General features: G+C 41.2%; 1 protein-coding gene, 1 long non-coding RNA gene, 1 other non-coding gene and 1 pseudogene across 13 annotated transcripts in view; 2 read left to right on the forward strand and 2 right to left on the reverse strand.

Moving 5' to 3' along the window:
* The window catches only part of PRSS12 (serine protease 12), a 79,771-nt gene extending 70,694 nt beyond the window's left edge, over positions 1–9,077 (forward strand). The window contains exons 10-11 of the mRNA XM_061164138.1: positions 4,144–4,424; positions 6,981–9,077. Of these exons, the coding sequence (XP_061020121.1) occupies positions 4,144–4,424; positions 6,981–7,288 (589 nt within the window). The 3' untranslated portion in view covers positions 7,289–9,077. The remainder of the gene's footprint in view (positions 1–4,143; positions 4,425–6,980) is intronic.
* The window catches only part of LOC133071620 (uncharacterized), a 69,540-nt gene extending 58,163 nt beyond the window's left edge, over positions 1–11,377 (reverse strand). For 2 of the 11 annotated variants that reach the window (XR_009696481.1, XR_009696480.1), the window contains exons 1-5: positions 10,901–11,377; positions 10,606–10,650; positions 10,357–10,423; positions 9,414–9,618; positions 6,679–6,771 (exon numbers count right to left, since the gene is read on the reverse strand). This is a non-coding gene — a long non-coding RNA (uncharacterized LOC133071620). The other 9 variants (XR_009696479.1, XR_009696476.1, XR_009696478.1 and 6 more) reach the window with 9 other exon arrangements.
* On the reverse strand, positions 10,720–10,850 carry LOC133071946 (small nucleolar RNA SNORA24). The gene has a single exon (XR_009696569.1). It is a non-coding gene; the product is annotated as a small nucleolar RNA SNORA24 (small nucleolar RNA).
* Positions 11,378–11,717: 340 nt separating the features above from the next.
* Positions 11,718–19,347, forward strand: LOC133071576 (peroxiredoxin-1-like; annotated as a pseudogene).
* The last annotated feature ends 637 nt before the right edge of the window (positions 19,348–19,984 follow it).

The raw sequence follows: 19,984 nt of genomic DNA on the forward strand, positions 1-19,984 counted from the left end.
ACTCAGTTGTGTCCGATTCTTTGTAACCCCATGGACTGTAGCCCACCAGGCTCCTCTGTCCATGGATTCTCTAGGCAAGAATAAGCCATGCCCTCCTCCAGGGGATCTTCCCAACCCGGGGATGGAACCTGAGTCTCCTGCACTGCAGACGGATTCTTTACCGCTGAGCCACCGGGAAGCCCAACAAGTCCTAGAAGCTGTTGTGAATGCTCTGACAGTGCTGTTGGGAGTGTTCAGGGGAAGGCTTGGGCAGCTTTCTGGGAGGGCAGGAAGAGTGTCCTAGATCTTGAGACTTAAAAGTTAAAATCAGTTTTTGCCATCTTAGGGTGAAGGAGGGGGGAATGATATTGCAAATAGTTTGAATAAAGACAGGTTTGTCAGACACCTCTTCAAGCCACTAAAACGACTGTGGCACAGAAGCTGTATTAGAGTGGTGGACAAGGGCTGTTCTTGGATGGATTTGTGTATCACTGAAGAAGTTTGAACTTTATCATGTAGACACAGTTGGGACCCCTTGAAGGGTATCCAGAAGAGCAGTTATATTACCAGATATTTCTATCTGGCTATTTCTGTTTCGCTCTGGCTGCAGTGTGAAGGATGGCTTGAAAGTTAAAACTTGAAGTAGTGATGCCATTTAGCAGACTGTTGCAGTAATTCAGGCAAGAAGTGACACATGAAGGCAAGACTGTCCAAGACTAAGACTGGGATATTTACAAAATAAATTTCCATGTAATAATGTCCTGTTTCTTTGTTCACTGGCTAAATTTTTAGATAATGTAGGATATATTTATGTAGGTTTTAGATGCAAGGGTTATTTTAGCTAAGTGTCAAAGCCCTCTTTTGAAGAACAGAAAATATTGTTGCAGTAAAATAAGTTTTTAGGTTGAACAGTAATGTAATTATCTTTAATATAAAAAGTTGACATACATAGGGAATGTCTCATAACTGGAGCTTAAGGGTTATAAGCAACATAAGAGACTGCATTAAAAAAACAAAATAGGATGCCTACTTTATGCCAGACTATTTCTCTAGACCAGTGTTATCTAGTAGGAATATAATGTGAGCCACAAATATAAATCATACATGTAACTTTAAATTTTCCAGTAGCCACTTTAAAAGATTAAAAAACTAAGTGGGTGAAGTTAATTTTAATGATATATTTCATATAACTTAGTATATCCAAAATATATAAAAAATTGAGATATTTTATATTCCTATTATCTATAGAAACAATATATTTCATATTCTTTTTCATACTAAATGTTTGAAATCCTGTGCACATTTTGTACTTTTTTTATAGTAAATATTCACCACTATATTTCTTTTTTAAAAAATTATTTAATTGGACGCTAATTACAATATTGTGATGGTTTTTGCCATATACTGACATGAATCAGCCACGGTGCACACGTGTCCCCCATCCTAAACCCCCCTCCCACCTCCCTCCCCACTCCATCCCTGTGGGTGGTCCCAGAGCACGGGCTTTGAGCACCTTGCTTCATGCATTGAACTTGCACTGGTCACCTATTTCACACACGGTAATATACATGTTTCAATGCTATTCTCTCAAATCATCCCACCCTCACCTTCTCCCACAGAGTCCAAAAGTCTGTTCTTTACATCTGTGTCTCTTTTGCTGCCTTGTGTATAGGGTCATCGTTACCATGTTTCTAAATTCCATATATATGCATTAGTATACTGTACTGGTGTTTCTCTCTCTGACTTACTTCATTCTGTATAATAGGCTCCAGTTTCATCCACTTCACATCTCATTTTGGACCATCCACATTTCAAGTGCTCTGATAGCACATGTGGCCACTGCCTCCTGAGCTGAACAGTGAAGCTTGAGATTAATTTCTTAAATTCCGCTCCAGGGATACAGTCAACCTTTCAGCAGCACTTTCAAGGATGCAGTGACAGTTAATCACTTGGGATTTTTCTTTAAAAACCTGGATATTAATGAGACATTGAATTTTATAATACAACAGTATCAATACACAGAAAGTAGAAATAAGTTATTTAAATATCTGATTCTTCATGACTGTTAATTTTTACAGTTTCAGGATGTGAAATAATCCTAAATTCAAAGTTTGAAGTAGAACCCACAAGAAGTCTAAGCACAATATATGAAAAGCCTTCTGTACTTTAAAGATATGTGATGATTTAATGTTCAAAATGGAGAATTTCAAGGAATCGCAGGAAATTGTTAGTTTCATCGATCACTAGTAGGTGATCATCTTTGTTGCATTGTTCAGGTTTCTGAGTTGACATGGTTACGAAAACCACTTTACATTTTGAAGTGTTGTCGGAGGCCCACCTTGGGCTCTGCTGCTGTGTGGCTTTTCTCTCGCTGCAGTGAGCAGGCCTGCTCTCTAGTAGAGGTGTGCGGGCTTCTCACCGTGCTGGCTTCTCTTGTTGCAGAGCACAGGCTCTAGAGTGGGCTTCATGACTGTGGCTCTGGGGCTCCAGGTGCATGGGCTTAGCTGCCCTGCAGCATGTGGGATCTTCCATCTTCCTGGACTAGGGGTTGAACCCCTGTCTCCTGGATTGGTAGGTGAATTCTTTACCACTGAGCCACCAGGGAAGTCCTGTTGAGAACGTTTTAAGTAGCCACAGGAGAAGTGGGGGCTTCCCAGGTGGGGCTAGTGGTAAAGAACCCACCTGCCAATGCAGGAGATTCAAGAGACACGGGTCCGATCCCTGGGTCGGGAAGATCCCTGGAGGAGGGCGTGGCAACCCACCCCAGTATTCTCGTCTGGAGAATCCCAGGGACAGGAGGGCCTGGTGGGCCACAGCCGACAGGGTCGCAGAGAGTGGACTGCAGTGACTCAGCGCGCACGCACAGGTGGAAGTGAACGACGTGTTGTATCTTCAGTGAGAAAGAGGAAGTGATCAGGACGTGGACTGGATCTTGTAGGTTGGTGGTTCTCAGTGGGGGACAGTTTGCACCATAGGGAATATTTGGCAGTGTCTGGAGACATTTTTGGTTGTCACACTCGGGTGTGTGTATGTGAGTGTGTGTGCAACTGACATCTAGTGGACAGAGAGGCCAGAGATGCTTCTAAACATCCTACAATGCACAGGACTCCCCTTTCCATTAAAGAATAATCTGGTCCCTAATGTCAGTAGTGCTGAGCTTGAGAAACTGCTGTAGGTAGATGTATCAGAATCAAGGTATGTTGGCTGAAAAACAGGCCAAGACCTATCAATCAAGTAAATATTATGCTTATTTTTTATGTGAGTAGTTCCTATGGAAAAAGACATTCATTAAAAATCTGCATTCATTCATTAAATCAACCGATCTAAGCTGCATTTCTACTTAACTGGCGTTGCTATACTAGATGTGTAAGATTCATCAGTGAACACAGATAAAAGATCCCTGCCCTTGAGTACCTTTTGTTTAAGCAGGGCGAGACAGAATAATAAATATGATAAGTAAACTAGATAGTTTGTTAGAAAGTAGAGTTTTTAGAAAAGGAAAAAGTAGAGCAGATAAGGATAGTGGGAGTGCTGGGGGAATGGAGTGACAAACAAAGGTGGGCTATAATTTCAAATGAGCGTCAAAGTAGGTCTCACTGTCTGAACAAAGATTTAAGAGATGAGAGCATATAACGAATGTATGTTGCCTGAAGATAACAGTTCTGGCTTACGTTCAGTTCACAGGAAAGGGGAGAAAAGTGGATTGTGCTAACTAAGTGACCTGGGAAGTACAGAGTTAGACCAAACATGGTTTCTGCCCTCATGGAACGTCATGGGAAAGTCACCATCTCGGAAATGACAGGAAAATGATGACGGCAAAGGCAGGATTGTCATTTTGCCCTATTGCATTCGCTCCTGTTTTGATCCTTTTTCGTGGTGGGAAAGTGACTGGTTAGTGATTACTTTCCATTCATCCTCCACATTTGATCCTTCTCAGAAAAGTTAGACAGTAACATGGGTTAAACAGTGAAATGAACGAAGGGAAAACATGAGTACCAGACAGAGCGCAGCGGGGTCAGAGCAATGGAGAGAAGGTGAAACTCACAAAAGGAGTGAATGATTTGGAAGAAAGGGTTACAAGCATCTCTGTTAAGCTTCCTGGCAGGCAGTGACCAGTTTACAGTGTTTGAAACAAGCCTCCCATTAGCTCTTTCTGCCTCTCAGGTACGGTAACAATACTAGGAACTACGTGGTTCGGGTTGGGGATTATCATACGATGGTGCCAGAGGAGTTTGAAGAAGAGATCGGAGTCAAGCAGATCGTAACCCACCGGCACTACTGCCCACACAGCAACGACTATGACATCGCCCTGGTTAGGTTACAGGGACCGGAGGAGCAGTGTGCCAGACTCAGCAGCCACGTTCTGCCGGCCTGCTTGCCACGCTGGAAAGAGAGGCCACAGAAGGGAGCCCCCAGCTGCTACATAACAGGATGGGGAGATACAGGTAACATAGAAAACCCAAGGAAACAGTGAAGATATGGCCACCTTCTTGCGTCTGGATTATCCATTTGGGTATGCAGTGGGTTGTTCAGTTGCTAAGTCATGTCCCTCTTTCCGACCCCACGGACTGAGGCACACCAGGCTTCCCTGTTCTTCACCATCTCCTGGAGTTTGCTTAAACTCCTGTCCATTGAGTTGGTGATACCGTCCAACTGTCTTGTCCTCTGTCGCCCCCTTCTCCTCCTGCCTGCAATCTTTCCCAGCACCAGGGTCATTTCCAGTGAGTCGGCTCTTTGCATCAGTGGCCAAAGTATTGGAGCTTGTTTCAGCATCAGTACATGGGGTACAGCATCAGTACCCCATTCAGTACAGTGGGTAGCAAAATCTTAAAAGGGGGTTCAGGCTTAGTTGTTTGGAAATTCCGCCAAGTGTGAGATGCTTGCATGCAGTTTGGATTCCTATCCTGAGGGTACTATGGTTTCCATTAGGACGCAGACGCTACCTTAGGACTTGGGCCTGGCTGTCTCTGTTTGAAAGTTTTCCCAGATGACTTGGACGTAGCTACCCCAGCAAATAGAGGAGGAAATGGCGACCCACTCCAGTATTCTTGCCTAGAGAATCCCATGGACAAAGGAGCCTGGTGGGCCACAGTCCATGGAGTCACAAAGAGTCTGACACTACTGGGTGACTTAACACACACACAACCCAGCAAAGGGCTTTGGTATTAGGTTTTCTTTCTTTTTTTTTTTTGTAATGGAGCCCTTTATCAAACTAAATCTTAAGGAGATTCTATAAAGGACAGCCAAAAAACAAAACAAAGCTGCTGAGGTTGAAGAGGAAGCATCCACCCCACTTGGGTTTCTCCTTCACCACTCTCCCCTTTCTATTCTTCCCACAGATAGTGTTCAGCTTATGCTCTTCTTAGGCAAACAGCTTTCTGTATTGTCTTGCTAGAGTTAACATCAGCTAGTGTTTTCTCAGGAGCTCAGGGGTAAAGAATCCCCCTGCCAATGCAGGAGATGTGGGTTTGATTCCTGGGTCAGGAATATCCCCTGGAGAAGGAAATGACAACCCACTCCAGTGTTCTTGCCTGGAGAATCTCATGGACAGAGGAGCCTAGTGGGCTACTGTCCACGGGGTCACAAAAAATTGGACATGATGTCCTAAACAACAACAGTGCTTGCTCAGGATAGTCTTTGAAACAGAACTCTTAAGTCTCACTTGGATCAGGTACTCGATTCACAAATGACTGTTGAATAAGGAGAAATGATTGGGCTGACTGCTCTGCATTAAAAATAATTAACACTGTTAACTGTACTCTTGAAAACAGCATCTAATACATATTTCTACAGGTGATGATTTCAATAAGGTTTTACCTAGTAAATTTATTATATTTCAGTGTTCATTTTAACTGTTAAATCTTGGCTTTAGACTAGGAGTCCATGGGGTTGCGAAGAGTCAGATAAGACCTAGCAACTAATACTTTCACTTTCTTTAGATTCAACATTATTTCATAGCAGCAAAATGTAGAAACACCTGTAGCAGATACAGAATACTGGGACCAATCCTGAGAGAAACCATAAAAAATGGAAACATTTCCTGGATGATGTAATAAAATCCGGTCAGAGTAAATGCTTTCTCAAGGAAACACTATGCTGAGCTATGATGCAAATCAAAGATTAAAGTGTAGGTGTTAAAATTACTTCTTCAGGGAGAGTTCAATCATCTTCCTTAAGACACTACATCTGAACAGAGGTAACACAGGAAGTAAATTTCACCAAATGATTTTATTATGAAAATCACTGCAGTTGAGTATACTGGACAATAATGGTGGAATTTAGATGCAAGTAAAGGCTATCATAGAGAACCTACCAATTATGCATTTTAGCCCCTAAACAAAGAGTAGCTTACAGTAAATACAGTACCTTAACATCAAAAGGTTAAACTTAAGGCTGTCTGTATATAAAGTTGTTTCTGAATCATCTTCATGAAATATTGAGGATAGTACTTGCCAGCTGACGTAGATGAGTTTTAGAGCAATGGATATGCTAATACAGAAGTAGCATGAATGCACTCTCAGCATTTTAATACAGAGAAGTTAAATTCTAAAGCCTACACAAACGTGCTTTCTGTAGGTTACCCTCTTCTAGCAGGCAAATCCGTAAATGTCACTCAACTATTCTTCAAAAACTTCAGAACTGAGAAACAGATCAGTGAAGGATTAGAGTATGGTTAACTGCTCACTCTAGTACTCTTACCTGGAAAATTCCATGTATGGAGGAGCATGGTGGGCTGCAGTCCATGGGTTTGCAAAGAGTCAGACACGACCGAGTGACTTCATTTCACTTCAACTGCAAACATTGAAGAAAAAAACCATTTATAGTTATCTATAGTTTATAGTTTACTACTATAGTTTATAGTTATACTCATTTAAACTACACTAATGCCACAATAGGGCTTTTTTATCTTCAAGACTGTTAAATGTTCATTTAACTGTTAAATATAGCTCTTTCTCTAAGATCTTTAGCTGGAATCTAATCCAGTTGTTTGGCCTGCATAGGACCAGCCTACTCAAGAACTCTACAACAAGCAGCCATCCCCTTACTTGCCAAGAGGTTTTGTGAACATCGTTATAAGGGTCGGTTTACACGAAGGATGCTCTGTGCTGGAAACCTCCATGAACACAAACGTGTGGACAGTTGCCAAGGAGACAGCGGAGGACCACTTGTGTGTCAACGACCGGGAGGGAGCTGGGTTGTGTATGGGGTGACCTCCTGGGGATATGGCTGTGGAGCCAAGGATTCCCCTGGTGTTTATACCAAAGTCTCAGCCTTTGTACCTTGGATAAAAAGGGTCACCAAACTGTAATCCTTCATGGAAATGTCAAGAAGATAGTATTTAAAGAACATGTAGGAAAATTTCCAACATTGGCATTTAACCAGAGATGCCAACTAATGGGAGCGGAGATCTATGTTTTTGCATTGTGTTGATAAAAGTGATGTACCTCTTTGCTGCTTGAGAATTCATGATGTGAACATTCTGGTTACAGATACCTCAGTGTAGTGATGACTATTCTTATTTAGCACTGTTGTCTACCCAAATTAGTTTTATGGGAGACTACATTCGTTATTCTGTCTTGTCTCAATTTCTCAGCATTCTCCAGAGATTACTGTATATTGATTGTGCAATAGGGCTGTTTATACATGTATTTGGATTGAGAACTCCTTTGTAACTGAATTAGTATGGTATATATTCATATTAAGGGCCTACCTTTGATATAAAAAAATACCCTTTACTACAGTTAAAATAAAAGTGGCAGTGTTTTCTGTTCATGTAATTTTTAAGCTGATTTTTTCCCCTGAAGGTTGATAAGCAATCTCCACAGATGAGCCTTTCCGGCCTTTCACAAGTGAAAAAAGTATAGAATCCAAAAAGGTAAAGCAATCCTATTACAAACAGACTGGACTAGGAATATCATGTCACAGTACATTTCTGAATGAAGCCTTTATACCAAGGCACTCGGGCAACTAGAGAAAAACATTCTAGCTACCTTGTATGTTGCTAGCACAATTTGGCATTCCTGATGACATTAAGAATTATCTTCAAATAGTTTAATACATAACCTGATTCATCCACCGTGTACGTGCCAACATTTATATGGTTACTTTTAATGACTTCAGATTTGCTGCTTGGTAAAACAAATTTTATTTTCCTTAGCAGCATGCTCTTTTCTAGACTGTGGTGTAAGAGTGCCACCTATTGCAACTCTCTGGTAACTAACTGAAACCTGCAGATTTCCTAAGACTGTCCTGTTAAGAAGTCAAGTTGCTCAGCCGTGCTCAGACTCTGACCCCAGTTGACTGTAGCCTACCAGACTTCTCTGTCCATGGCATTTTCCAGGGAAGAGTACTGCTGCTGCCTTCTCCAAGGGATCTTCCTGACCCAGGTTTCCCACATTGCAAGCTTTATCCTCTGAGCCACCAGAGAAGCCTGTCATCCTGACACAGTCCCATCTAGTAAAGATTTTGCTGAGTTGCTGTGTCCTCTTCTTTCCAACTCCAGGGACTGTAGCATGCCATGCTCCTGTCCTCTAACTCAAATTCATGTCTGTTGTGGCACTGATGCTCACCCATCTCATTCTCTCCCTAATAAAAATACACAATTAACAATGCTTTCCTGTCTGTAGCGTGGGAAAGCTCTAAAATAACTGCAATATTTAATCCAGTTATGTACTAGGTAACTATGCACCTCATTGACAATTTATAAAAGGCAGATAAGATTTTATAGTGTCCCTAGTTTCTAAATGGGTTAACAAGCAGAGGCCAATGAGACACTTGGAGGGTTTTCAGTCCAAGCACCAGGAGAGTCACAAGAAAGACAAGGGAATCTCTTCCACCTAGTTTTCCATTTCTCAAAGGAGTAAGGGATAGCTGCTTACTATGCAGCCTTGCTGGAGAAGGAAATGGCAACCCACTCCAGTATTCTTGCCTGAGAATCCCATGGACAGAGGAACCTGGCAGGCTACCGTTCATGGGATCGCGAATTGGACTTGGTGCTGCCTTTCTCTATGCAGCCTTACAGGGCATTCTTGGTAGCAGTACAAAAATCTGTCCCAATATGTAGTTTAAGGAATTGTGTATACAAGGGATAGATGCATAAAGACAGGTGAAGAGGTGAGTGCAAAACTATAGAATTAAGAATGCTAAGTAATCCTTTTAAATGGCTGATCACGAAGGGACCTTTTTATTTCCTTTCTCTTCTGCATCATACTGTGTCCTTTTGTAAACTGAGGTATGTAAAAAACTGGTGCTAATCTGAAAGTGCTTTATAATTTACTACTTTGCAGAACTGCAATGCCAAGCCATTATATTTTTCAAAACACATTTGATAAAGGAACTGTACAAGCATTTACATTTAGAGATGACAGAACCACAGTGCACACATGCATGAGAGCCTGGGAAAAACAAACAGTGCAGGTGAAGAAAATTCTCACCAGTTTCTCATGGGCCATCCTTGTAATTAAACTGCAGTGCTAGTGTAAACATTCATAGTGGAATTCTAACTGTTACCGAGTTCAGCCTCGTGCATCCAAAATGAGGTGTTGGGGCAAGGAAGAGACTTAATCGGGGAGCCAGCAGACCGAGATGGCAGGCTAGAACCTCAAAATAACCATCTTCTTGGGGTCTGGATGCCAGGTTCTTTAATAGATCAGAGAGAAGGAACCAATTAGGAACTAAAGTCAAAAGGCAGAATAGAGAGGGAGATACAGTGAGAAGTGAAAAGGTCTCCAGTCTCGCAAGGAATATCTAGCCTTCAGAAGTGTGTTAATCTCTTCTGTTCACAGGTGGGCAAGGACTTCCAGGCAAGCCATTGAGTATGATTATAATAAAAGCCAAGCCAAATAAAATTTCCAATAAAATAAAAAGTCATAATTGGCTTCCTCCTTGCAACTAGACCAGAGACTGGTTAACCTAAAAGGTCAGTTAACAGGTTATCTTCAGTTTTATCAACCTTGAGGTAGAGTGCTCCCTTCATAAAATATAACCTTTATTATAACTTTTTCTCATTAAATGACTTGAAGACCCAAGTGTCAACTGCACATGCTATGTGGTCCCTAAATACCATATACAGAACTAACTCATATTGCCACCACCGGAGCTGGTAACAATAGAACAGGTCGCATCTGTTAGACCTCGGTTTGATCCCTGGATGGGAAGATCCCCTGGAGAATCCCAAGGACACAGGAGCCTGCCAGGCTACAGTCCATGGGGTCTCAAAAGAGTTGGACATGACTTAATGACTAAACCATTCCCATTGTAGTCATAAATCATTCACTCCTGGAACACTGTATGTACAAATCGAGCATTTTATTATACAAATAAAAGCAGCATGCACTTATTCTCTATTTAAATACCATACACGAGATTTAAAATCACATTTAGCAGTGTCCTGCAGGATGCTCAATCAGACTTCACCCACATCACTTTGGATTTCTTGGTATATCTGCAAGAGAGAAAACCAGCTTAACAAGACTGATTTGTGTACAGTGTTAAGATTTTAGCGACTAAAGCAGTTACAGTCTCTTCAGTTGGCTAGTAAGTTACAAAACGCCTGCACAATGTGCCAGTTCTGGCCTTCCAAATCCTTAGCTCTAAGGATTTGAGATACATAAAACAGGAACGTACCTCGTTATGCTTTCCATCATCCACTGGAACCATTAGCTCAGCTTCCTAGAAACATTTGAACAGTAGTTTAATGTTTGCCCAATAACCCAGCACACTGCAGGTTTTTAAAGTGAAGAATGTTACTTGTGCAAGTCAGAATCTGATACCAATTAAATGGTGACAGCTTTGCCAATAAACAAGAATATGCTCTTCCATGGCTAGGAAGGGAGACTGCCACAGCCGACAGGTCCCAAAGATACATGGAGGTTCATAATCCCAGAAAGGACCAGCAAAGGCAACTACAGATACTACTCACCACTTGGATCAAACCGTCAGGATGCCGTGTTGCTCTTCAAGAGTGGCAGAGTTAACAGATTCAAGATGGCCACATGGCACCGACAGTACAACGCACGACCTTTTTCACCCGAGTCATCGGCGGTATTTAACCTCTGCCGGAGGGCCCACGACGCACGCGGGACTGGCTTCCGACTCAACTCCCGGGGCTGCACGTGGCCGCCCCGCTAACGAACGAACATGAAATTTCACTCAAGCTTCTGAACCTAGACGTTTTCAAAGCTAACGTCGGCCTACTACTACAAGACCGCTGCATCGCCTGCATCTTAAACTAGACCGAAAAGCCGTGTTCCTTGTTACTTTACCTCACAAAACAACCACAACCGACAGCCCGTCCCTAAACCGGACGCTTACCGGATGTAAAAGGCCGGAGTCGTCTGCACAAGCTCTCTTATAGCGCTAACGACGCCATTCCGGGGAGGTCCCGCGAGGGGCGAGGCCTGCGCGCTTGCTCCCTCCGCCCCGCCCTCGCGGCTCCGCCCGCTCCGTTGGCCACCGCCTCCCTGATGGCCCCGCCCCTTCCTCAGTGTTCCGCCCTCCTCGCGCGTCTTCTAGATCTGCCCTGCTAGCGCGGCGTCTGACTTTGACGCATGCGCATACAGGCCCCTCCCCCTTCCTCAGTGCCCCGCCTTTCTCGCGCGTCTTCTAGATCTGCCTTGCTAGCGCGGCGTCTGACTTTGACGCATGCGCATACAGGCCCCTCCCCCCTTCCTCAGTGCGCCTCTCTTCTCGCGCGTCTTCTAGATCTTCCCTGCTAGCGCGGCGTCTGAGTTTGACGCATGCGCATTACAGAGTTCTCCCGTGAAAGAAATCCTTCCGATCTCGCGCGTACGCTGTGTGAAAAAGGTGGAAGGGTTGTGTTGTTTCTTGTATACTTTAGGACAGTTACCTTAGAAGTCGCTGTTACCAAAACGCCCGGTTCTATAGTTCTCTTCTTCTTAACCTTTTGGTAGGTTGATTTCTGTGGAACTACCTTTTTATTTTTTTTCTCTGCTTAAAAAACTTCGTATCTCCCCTAAGTAAGTGTTAGTCGCTCAGTCGTGCCCGACTCTTTGCGACCCCATGACTGTAGCCCACCAGGCTCCTGTGTCCATGCGATTTTCTAGGCAAGGATACTGGAGTGGGTTAGCCATTTCCTTCTCCAGGGGATCTTCCCAACCCAGGGATCAAACCCGAGTCTTCTGTACTACAGGCAGAGTCTTTCCCGACTGAGCTACGAGGGAAGTCCATAGTTTCCTGTATTCCACTGAAATTACTGTTTCTGAGCGCAGGTGTAAGTGGTCTACAATAAGTTATTTTGTTTTGTTTTTCGGGAGTCTGAGCTCTTAGGAGTATTTGTACTCATTTTTGAAAGCCTTGCCGCACGAATTTGTACACAGATTAGCAGAAGACAACAGGAGCGTGAGGGAGATGCTTTTTCGTGCGTGTGTGGACATTTCGTCTGTTGCCTGCTCGCCCACAGTTTGTGGTCTACAGATAGCGTCTCCAGAGCTGCTGTTGACTTTTGAAAGAGCTCACCTGGGTCCTAACATCCGTGACTTACGTTTCTTTAAGGGTGAAAGTAAAGCATAAGTCTATTTTTTGTAAAAGGAAATTAAAGGTATTTAGGAATACTTTTAGTCCTAGGCATGTGCATGGAGTAGGAAGTGGCAACCCACTCTAGTGTTCTTGCCTGGAAAATTTCATGGACCCAGGAGAGTCTGGCTGGCTGCAGTCGTTGGGATCCCAAAGAGTCAGCAGGACTGAGTGAGCACTTGTGCTTGTTAAATGTCACTGAAATTTATTTTCTGTTTTCCATTTTAGTTTTCACCTCGTGTGAAACAAAAAGGTGGAGCTAGGTGAAGCTTTTACTTAGTAGTGGACAAGTTGGAGCACTATGTTGCAGCAGTTGTCAGGCATACTGGTATCAAGAGGTCTGAACTTTCCAGGTGGCTCAGTGGTAAAGAATCGTCCTGCCAGTGTAAGAGATGCAGGTTCAGTCCCATGATTGAGAAGATCCGTTGGAGAAGGAAGTGGCAACCTGGTCCAGTATTCTTGCCTGGGAAATCCCATGGCCAGGAACCTGGTGGTCGGTAGCCCATGGAGTCGCAAAGAGCTAAATAGGACTGAGTGACTAAATAACAACAATACCTGGTGACTAAAGTGCTACAAAAGAGATCCCTGAAGCTTCTTGAAATTGCTGAAATTAGAGTAAAATTTCTTGTTATGGTTAGGGTTGGGACTGGACAAGTTTATAAGGGCATAATAAATTTTAATTTGAAAGAGCTAGAGCTGTTCCTAAGGCTGACCTTATATCACTTTTCTTACCTTTACTCTTCATGTCACTATTGAATGGAAAGAACTGTTGAATGACAATGCTTAAATTAGAAATCACAGAGGGGAATTTTGCCAAAATGGGTGTGATTTTTAGAATCTATAACTGAGCATCTGTGTTATTTTGCTAAGGCTGATATGACAATTTACTACATATTGGGTGGCTTAAACACCAGAAATTTGCTTTCTCACAGTTCTGGAGACAAGAAGTCAGATCAAGGTGTCCATAGGTTTGTTCTTCAGAGATCGCTCCCTGGCTTTAGATGACCCTGTTTCTTCACATCCTCTTCTCTGTGCTTATATCTTTTTTTTAACTATTTATTTTTAATTGGAGGCTAATTATTTTACAATATTGTGGTGGTTTTTGCCATACACTGACATGAATCAGCCATGGGTGTACATGTGTCCAGGGCCCCCCCACCCTGAGCCCTCCTCTGACCTCTCTCCCCGTCCCATCCCTCTGGGTTGTCCCAGTGCACCGGCTTGAGTGCCCTGTTTCATGCATGGAATTTGGACTGGTCATCTGTTTCATGTATGATAATATACATGTCTTAATGCTATTGTCTCGAATCATCTCACCCTTGCCTTCTCCTACAGAGTCCAAAACTCTGTTCTTTATGTCTTTTTTGCTGTCTTGCATATAGGGTCATCATTACCATCTTTCTAAATTCCATGTATATGCATTAATGTACCGTATGGGTGTTTTTCTTTCTAACTTACTTCACCCAGTATAATAGGGTCCCATTTCATTCACCTCATTAGAACTGACTCAAATGCATTCTTTTTAACAGCTGAATAATATTCCATTGTGTATATGTCCCACAACCTTCTTATCCATTCGTCTGCTGATGGACCTCTAGGTTGCTTCCATGTCATGGCTATTATAAACAGTGCTGCGATAAACATTAGGGTACACGTGTCTCTTTGAATCCTGGTTTCCTTGATGTGTATGCCCAGCAGTGGGATTGCTGGATCGTATGGCAGTTCTATTTCCAGTTTTTTAAGGACTCTCCACACTGTTCTCCATAGTGTCTGTACTAGTTTGCATTCCCACCAACAGTGTAAGAGGGTTCCCTTTTCTCCACACCCTCTCCAGCATATATTGTTTGTAGACTTTGATAGAAGCCATTCTGACCGGTGTGAGATGGTACCTTATTGTGGTTTTGGTTTGCATTGCTTTGATAATGAGTGATGTTGAGCATCTTTTCATGTGTTTGTTAGCCATCTGTATGTCTTCTTTGGAGAAATGTCTGTTTAGTTCTTTGGCCCATTTTTTGATTAGGTTGTTTATTTTTCTGGTATTGACGAGCTGCTTGTATATTTTTGAGGTAAGTTCTTTGTCAGTTGCTTTGATTGCTATTATTTGTTCCCATTCTGAAGGCTGTCTTTTTACCTTGCTTATAGTTTCCTTTGTCATGCAAAAGCTTTTAAGTTTAATTAAGTCCAATTTGCTTATTTTTGCTTTTATTTCCATTACTGTGGGAGGTGGGTCATAGAGGATCTTGCTGTGATTTATGTCAAAGTGTACTGCTTATGTTTTCCTCTAGGAGTTTTATAGTTTTTGCTCCTACATTTAAATCTTTAATCCATTTTGAGTTTATTTTTGTGTATGGTGTTAGAAAGTGTTCTAGTTTCATTCTTTTACAAGTGGTTGACCAGTTTTCCCAGCACCACTTGTTAAAGAGGTTGTCTTTTCTCCATTGTATATTTTTGCCTCTTTTGTCAAAGATAAAAGATGTCCATAGGTGCGTGGATTTATCTCTGGGCTTTCTATTTTGTTCCATTGATCTATAGTTCTGTCTTTGTTCTGTGCCTATATCTTTATAGCTTCTTAGAAGGACTCTAGTCATACTGGATTAGGGTCTGTCCTAATGACTTCTTTTAATTTTAATTAGCTTTTTAAAGATCTTATGTCCAAGTATAGTCATATAATGGGGTACCAAAGGTTAGAACATCAGCATAATGAATCATGGGGAGACTAAGCACCACCCATTTATGCTAAGCTATGAAAATTTACTGAAGATCTTAAAATGAATGTTTCCATTGGGTTACAGTGCAAAAACACTGAATGAATGAGAAAGAGTTCTTATATTTTGTTTATGCTCTTTTCTCCATCTTGGATGTCTTTCCATCTAGTTTTTTTTCCTTCCTGTAGTTGACATATTAGTTTCAGTTGTACAACATAATATCTGATATTTTTGTGTATATTGTGAAATCATCACCACAGTTAGTCTAGTTAATCTTCATCCCCATACACAGTTATAAAATTTTTTTTTTTCCTTGTGGTGAGAAATTTTTGTAGATTTATTTTCTTAGTAACTTTCAAATATGCAGTACAGTATTATTAACTGTAGTCACTGTGTTGTACATTACATCCCCAGGACTTGCTTCATAACTGGTAGTTTATAGTATGAATCTATTTTTTTTTTATTCCACATATCAGTGGGATCATGCAATGTTTGTCTTTCTCTGATGTATTGCATTTAGCATGATACCTTTAAGATCATCTATCTTGTCACAAATGGAAAGATTTCATTCTTGTTTATAGCTTAATATTTCCGTGTGTGTGAATACACCACATCTTTCTTCATTCATATTATTACATCAATGGACACTTGGATTGTTTCCATATCTTGGCTATTGAAAATAATGCTGAAATGAACATGGCGGTACATATATCTTTTTGAGTTCATGTTTTTGTTTACTTTGAGTAAATACCAAGCAGTGGAATTGCTGGATCACACTCTATTTTTAATTTTTTTGAGGAATTCCCATGTAGTTTTCCATAGTGGTTACACCAGTTGCATTCCCACCAATAGTGCATGACAGCTCTTTTTTCTCCACATTCTTACCAACACTTGTTATTTCTTATCTTTTTTGATAATGGCCATTCTAACGTGTGATGTGATACCCCACTATATTTTTGATTTGCATTTTCTGATGTTAGTGATATTGACCATCTTTTTAGGTGTCTCCAGGCATATAATGAGCAGATATTCTGCTCATTTTTTAATTGGATTTTTTTTCTATTGAGTTCTATGAGTTTTTATGTATTTTGGATATTAGCTCCTTATCAGGGTATATGATTTTCAAATATTTTTTCCTGTTCCATAAACTATCATTTCATTTTGTTGATGGTTTCCTTTGCTGTGATGAAACTTATTAGTTTGATGTAGTCCAACTTGCCTATTTTTGCTTTTGTTGCCTTTACTTTTGGGGTCAGGTTCAAAAAATCATCACCAAAACTGATGTCAGGTAGCTTACCACCTATGTTTTCTCCTAGCAGTTTTATAGTTTCAGGTCTTATATTCAAGTCTTTAATCCATTTTGAGTTCATTTTTGTGTATGGTGTAAGATAGTGGCCCACTTTTGATCTTTTGCACATGGTTTTCCAGTTTCTCAACACCATTTATTGAAGAGAACTATTCTTTCCCTATTGTATTATCTTGGCTTCTGTGATTGTGTATATGTGGGGTTATTTCTGAGGTCTCTGTTCTGTTGAATCTGTAGATTGCTTTGCATAGTATGGACATTATAACAGTATTCTTTCACTCCATGAGTATGGACGATCTTTTCACTTATTTGTGTCTTCAGTTTCTTTCAAAGATGTATTATAGTTTTCAGTGTATAGGTCTTTAACCTCTTTGGTTGAATTTATCCCTAGATATTTTATTCTTTTTGATGCAGTTGTAAATGGGATTGTTTTCTTAATTTCTCTTTATGATACTTTATTATTAATGTATAGAAATGTAACAGATTTTTGTTTGTTGATTTTGTATTCTGCAATTTTACGAATTCATTTATTAGTTCTAACAATTTTTGGTGGAATATTTGAGTTTTCTGTATATGAAATCATGTCTTCTAAAATAGTGACAGTTTTACTCCTTTTTTTCCAATTTGAATACTTTTTATTTCTTTGCCTAATTGCTCTGACTAGGACTTCCAATACTATGTTAATAAAAGTGGTGAGAGTGGGCATCCTTGTCTTATTCCTGATATTAGAAGGAAAATTTTCAGTTTTTCACTATATGATATTAGGTGTGGGATTGATATATATGGCTTTTATTATGTTGAAGTGCATTCTCTTTGTGTCCACTGTTGAGAGTTTTAAATTGCAAATGGATGTGAATTTCCATCTGTTTTCATCTGTCAAAATTATATTCAGTTTTACTTTGCTTAAATATTTCTTGTTCTGTGAAACTTCTCATTACTTCATTACTCCAACTGGATTTTATTTTTTTTCCCTTTTTGTGACGCTTTAGTACTTAACCAGCATTTTTCTTGTGGTATCCTAACTACATTATAAACTCCCTGTGGTGCAGGACTATGTCTAACACTTATTTGAAATGCCTAGCAGAGTGACTTATGTTAAATGGGCACTTAATTGCATTATCAGATGCTTTGGGTACTCAATATGTATTTCAGAAATTGAGTAAATTTTATGTTTATTCTAAAAAGTCACTTATCTCCAGGAGATGGAGTTTAGTTTCCCTTCCCTACCCCCATACCATCTTGAATATGGGCTGTGCTTAGCAACTTTCTTTCAAAGGGTAAGGTAAGGCAAAATGGGGAAAGCATAACTTTACAGTAGAGAAATCTGGTAAATACTATCTAAGCCAGGTAAGCAATATCAGCAACAGTGATAAGTCATATCAATAGTTCAAACCCTGATAAGATATGATGAGAACACTTCACCTCCTTCTGTGTTATTCTTCCTCAAAGCCCTAACCTCAGTCTATCCATGAGAAAAGCATCAGCCCAAAGCAAATTGATGGATGTCCTCCTCCTGATTGGTCTGTGTGGTTTCTTTCTGAGAACTGCCGATAGCAATATGTCTTCAAGGAAATTTGAAAATTGGGCATCCTGCCCCCCAGTTCAAAGCAACAAGCGTTATGCCAGATGATCAATTCAAAGATACCAGTCCGTCTGACTACAAAGGGAGATACGTCGTGTTCGTCTCTTACCCTCTTGACTTAGCCTTTGTGTGCCCCGTGGAGCGCATTGCTTTCAGTGATAGGGCGGAAGAATTTAAGAAGCTCAGCTGCCAGGTAACTGGTGCTTCCTTGGTTCTCACTTCTGTCACCTGGTGTGGGTCAGCATACCCAAGAAACAAGGAAGACTGGGGCCATGCACATTCCCTGATATCAGAGCCCGAGCACACCGTTGCTCAGTACTCTGGGGTCTTAAAGGCTGATGAGGGCTTCTCATTCAGGAACCTTTTTGTTACTGATGATGAAGGTATCTTTTGACAGATTACCATAAACGACCTTCCTGTTGGCCGCTCTGTGGATGAGAGACTGAGACTAGTTCAGGCCTTTCCAGTTCACTGACACACATGGGGACCTGTGCCCAGCTGGCTGGAAGCCCGGTGGTGATACCAAGAAGCCTGATGCCCAGAGCAAAGAATATTTCTCTAAGCAGAAGTGAGTGCTGGGCCATTTTAGGGCCAGGCTGCAGTAGGTGGCCATGAGAGCAAAACCTCTTTTGTACTGTTGTCATGAAAACACACTCAGTCCAGATGTGTGGGACAACACTGGACTTTCCTGCAGGGGCTGGAGGCCAGCCTTTCTTCCTCTGAAGAAGGCCTGAGCTGTGTTATGGGGCAGGTTAGCTGATGTGTGCAGTAGTACGATATCACTTTTGATCTTTTGTAGTTTTATTAAACTTGAACTGAGAAAAAACATCAAATTGATGGACATACTTTAGGGTTCTCTAAACTGTGCTCAAAGCTGTTACGCTCATGAAAAACAAATTCTGAAAAACACCAGAGGAGAGGAGACGTAATGACTAAAGGCAATATGGGATCCTCAAGCCAAAAACGGATGTTAATGGAAAGCTAGTGAAACTGGAATAAAGTGTGGGCTTTAGTTAACAGTAATGTGCCATTCAGGTGGCTCAGTGGTCAGGAATCCGCCTGCCAATGCAGGAGACACAGGAGATGCAGGTTTAATCCCTGGGTCAGGAATATCAACCCACTCTAATATTCTTGCCTGGGAAATCCCATGGACGGAGGAACCTGGTGGGCTACAGTCCATGGGATTGCAGAGAGTTGGACAGGACTTAGTGACTGAGCCTGCGGGCATGCTGGTTTCTTAGTTGTACATGGTGTCATGAGATGTTAACAGTAGGGGATATTGGATGAGGGGTGTCTGGGAACTCCCTGTACCATTTTTGTACGGTTTTCTGTAAATCTGAAACTATTTTTAAAATAAAGCTTGATAAAAAGTCGTGATTTTTGTTTTATTTTCATTTTAAGAAGTGGCACATTTGTGATGATATCTCTCAGTGTGAAATTTGTGGCTAAGATGGCAGTATTTCTACATTTATTTGAGGGGATTCAAGATCATACCTAATGAGTTTAGCTGCTGTTCAATCTTTGAGGCTTAGAGTGAGTTCTCAGGAGAGAGAATGTGGTAATAGAGGAATTAAAAATTGATTATAAGTAAAGTTTAGTTTAAGGATTTTAAAGGTAGACTGGAGGTGGAGCCATCAGACTGGTAAAATGATGGTTGGAAAATACTTAAATTCTGCATTGGCTACATGGACTGGATTCTGTACATTTGTTATAGAATACTCATTCTTCAACTATAGTACCTCCTTATTTTTAGGGTTTTAGGGTAGAAACTTTGGTAATCATCAGGGAAGCAAAATTTACATAACTGCACACCTCTCATATCGATGTTGAGATAAGTGGGGGAAGATACAGTCAGGAAATGGCCTGTGAGTCTGTTTT

The sequence above is a fragment of the Dama dama genome, chromosome 17 (genome assembly GCF_033118175.1).
Source record: "Dama dama isolate Ldn47 chromosome 17, ASM3311817v1, whole genome shotgun sequence".
In the NCBI taxonomy this organism is placed as follows: domain Eukaryota; kingdom Metazoa; phylum Chordata; class Mammalia; order Artiodactyla; family Cervidae; genus Dama; species Dama dama.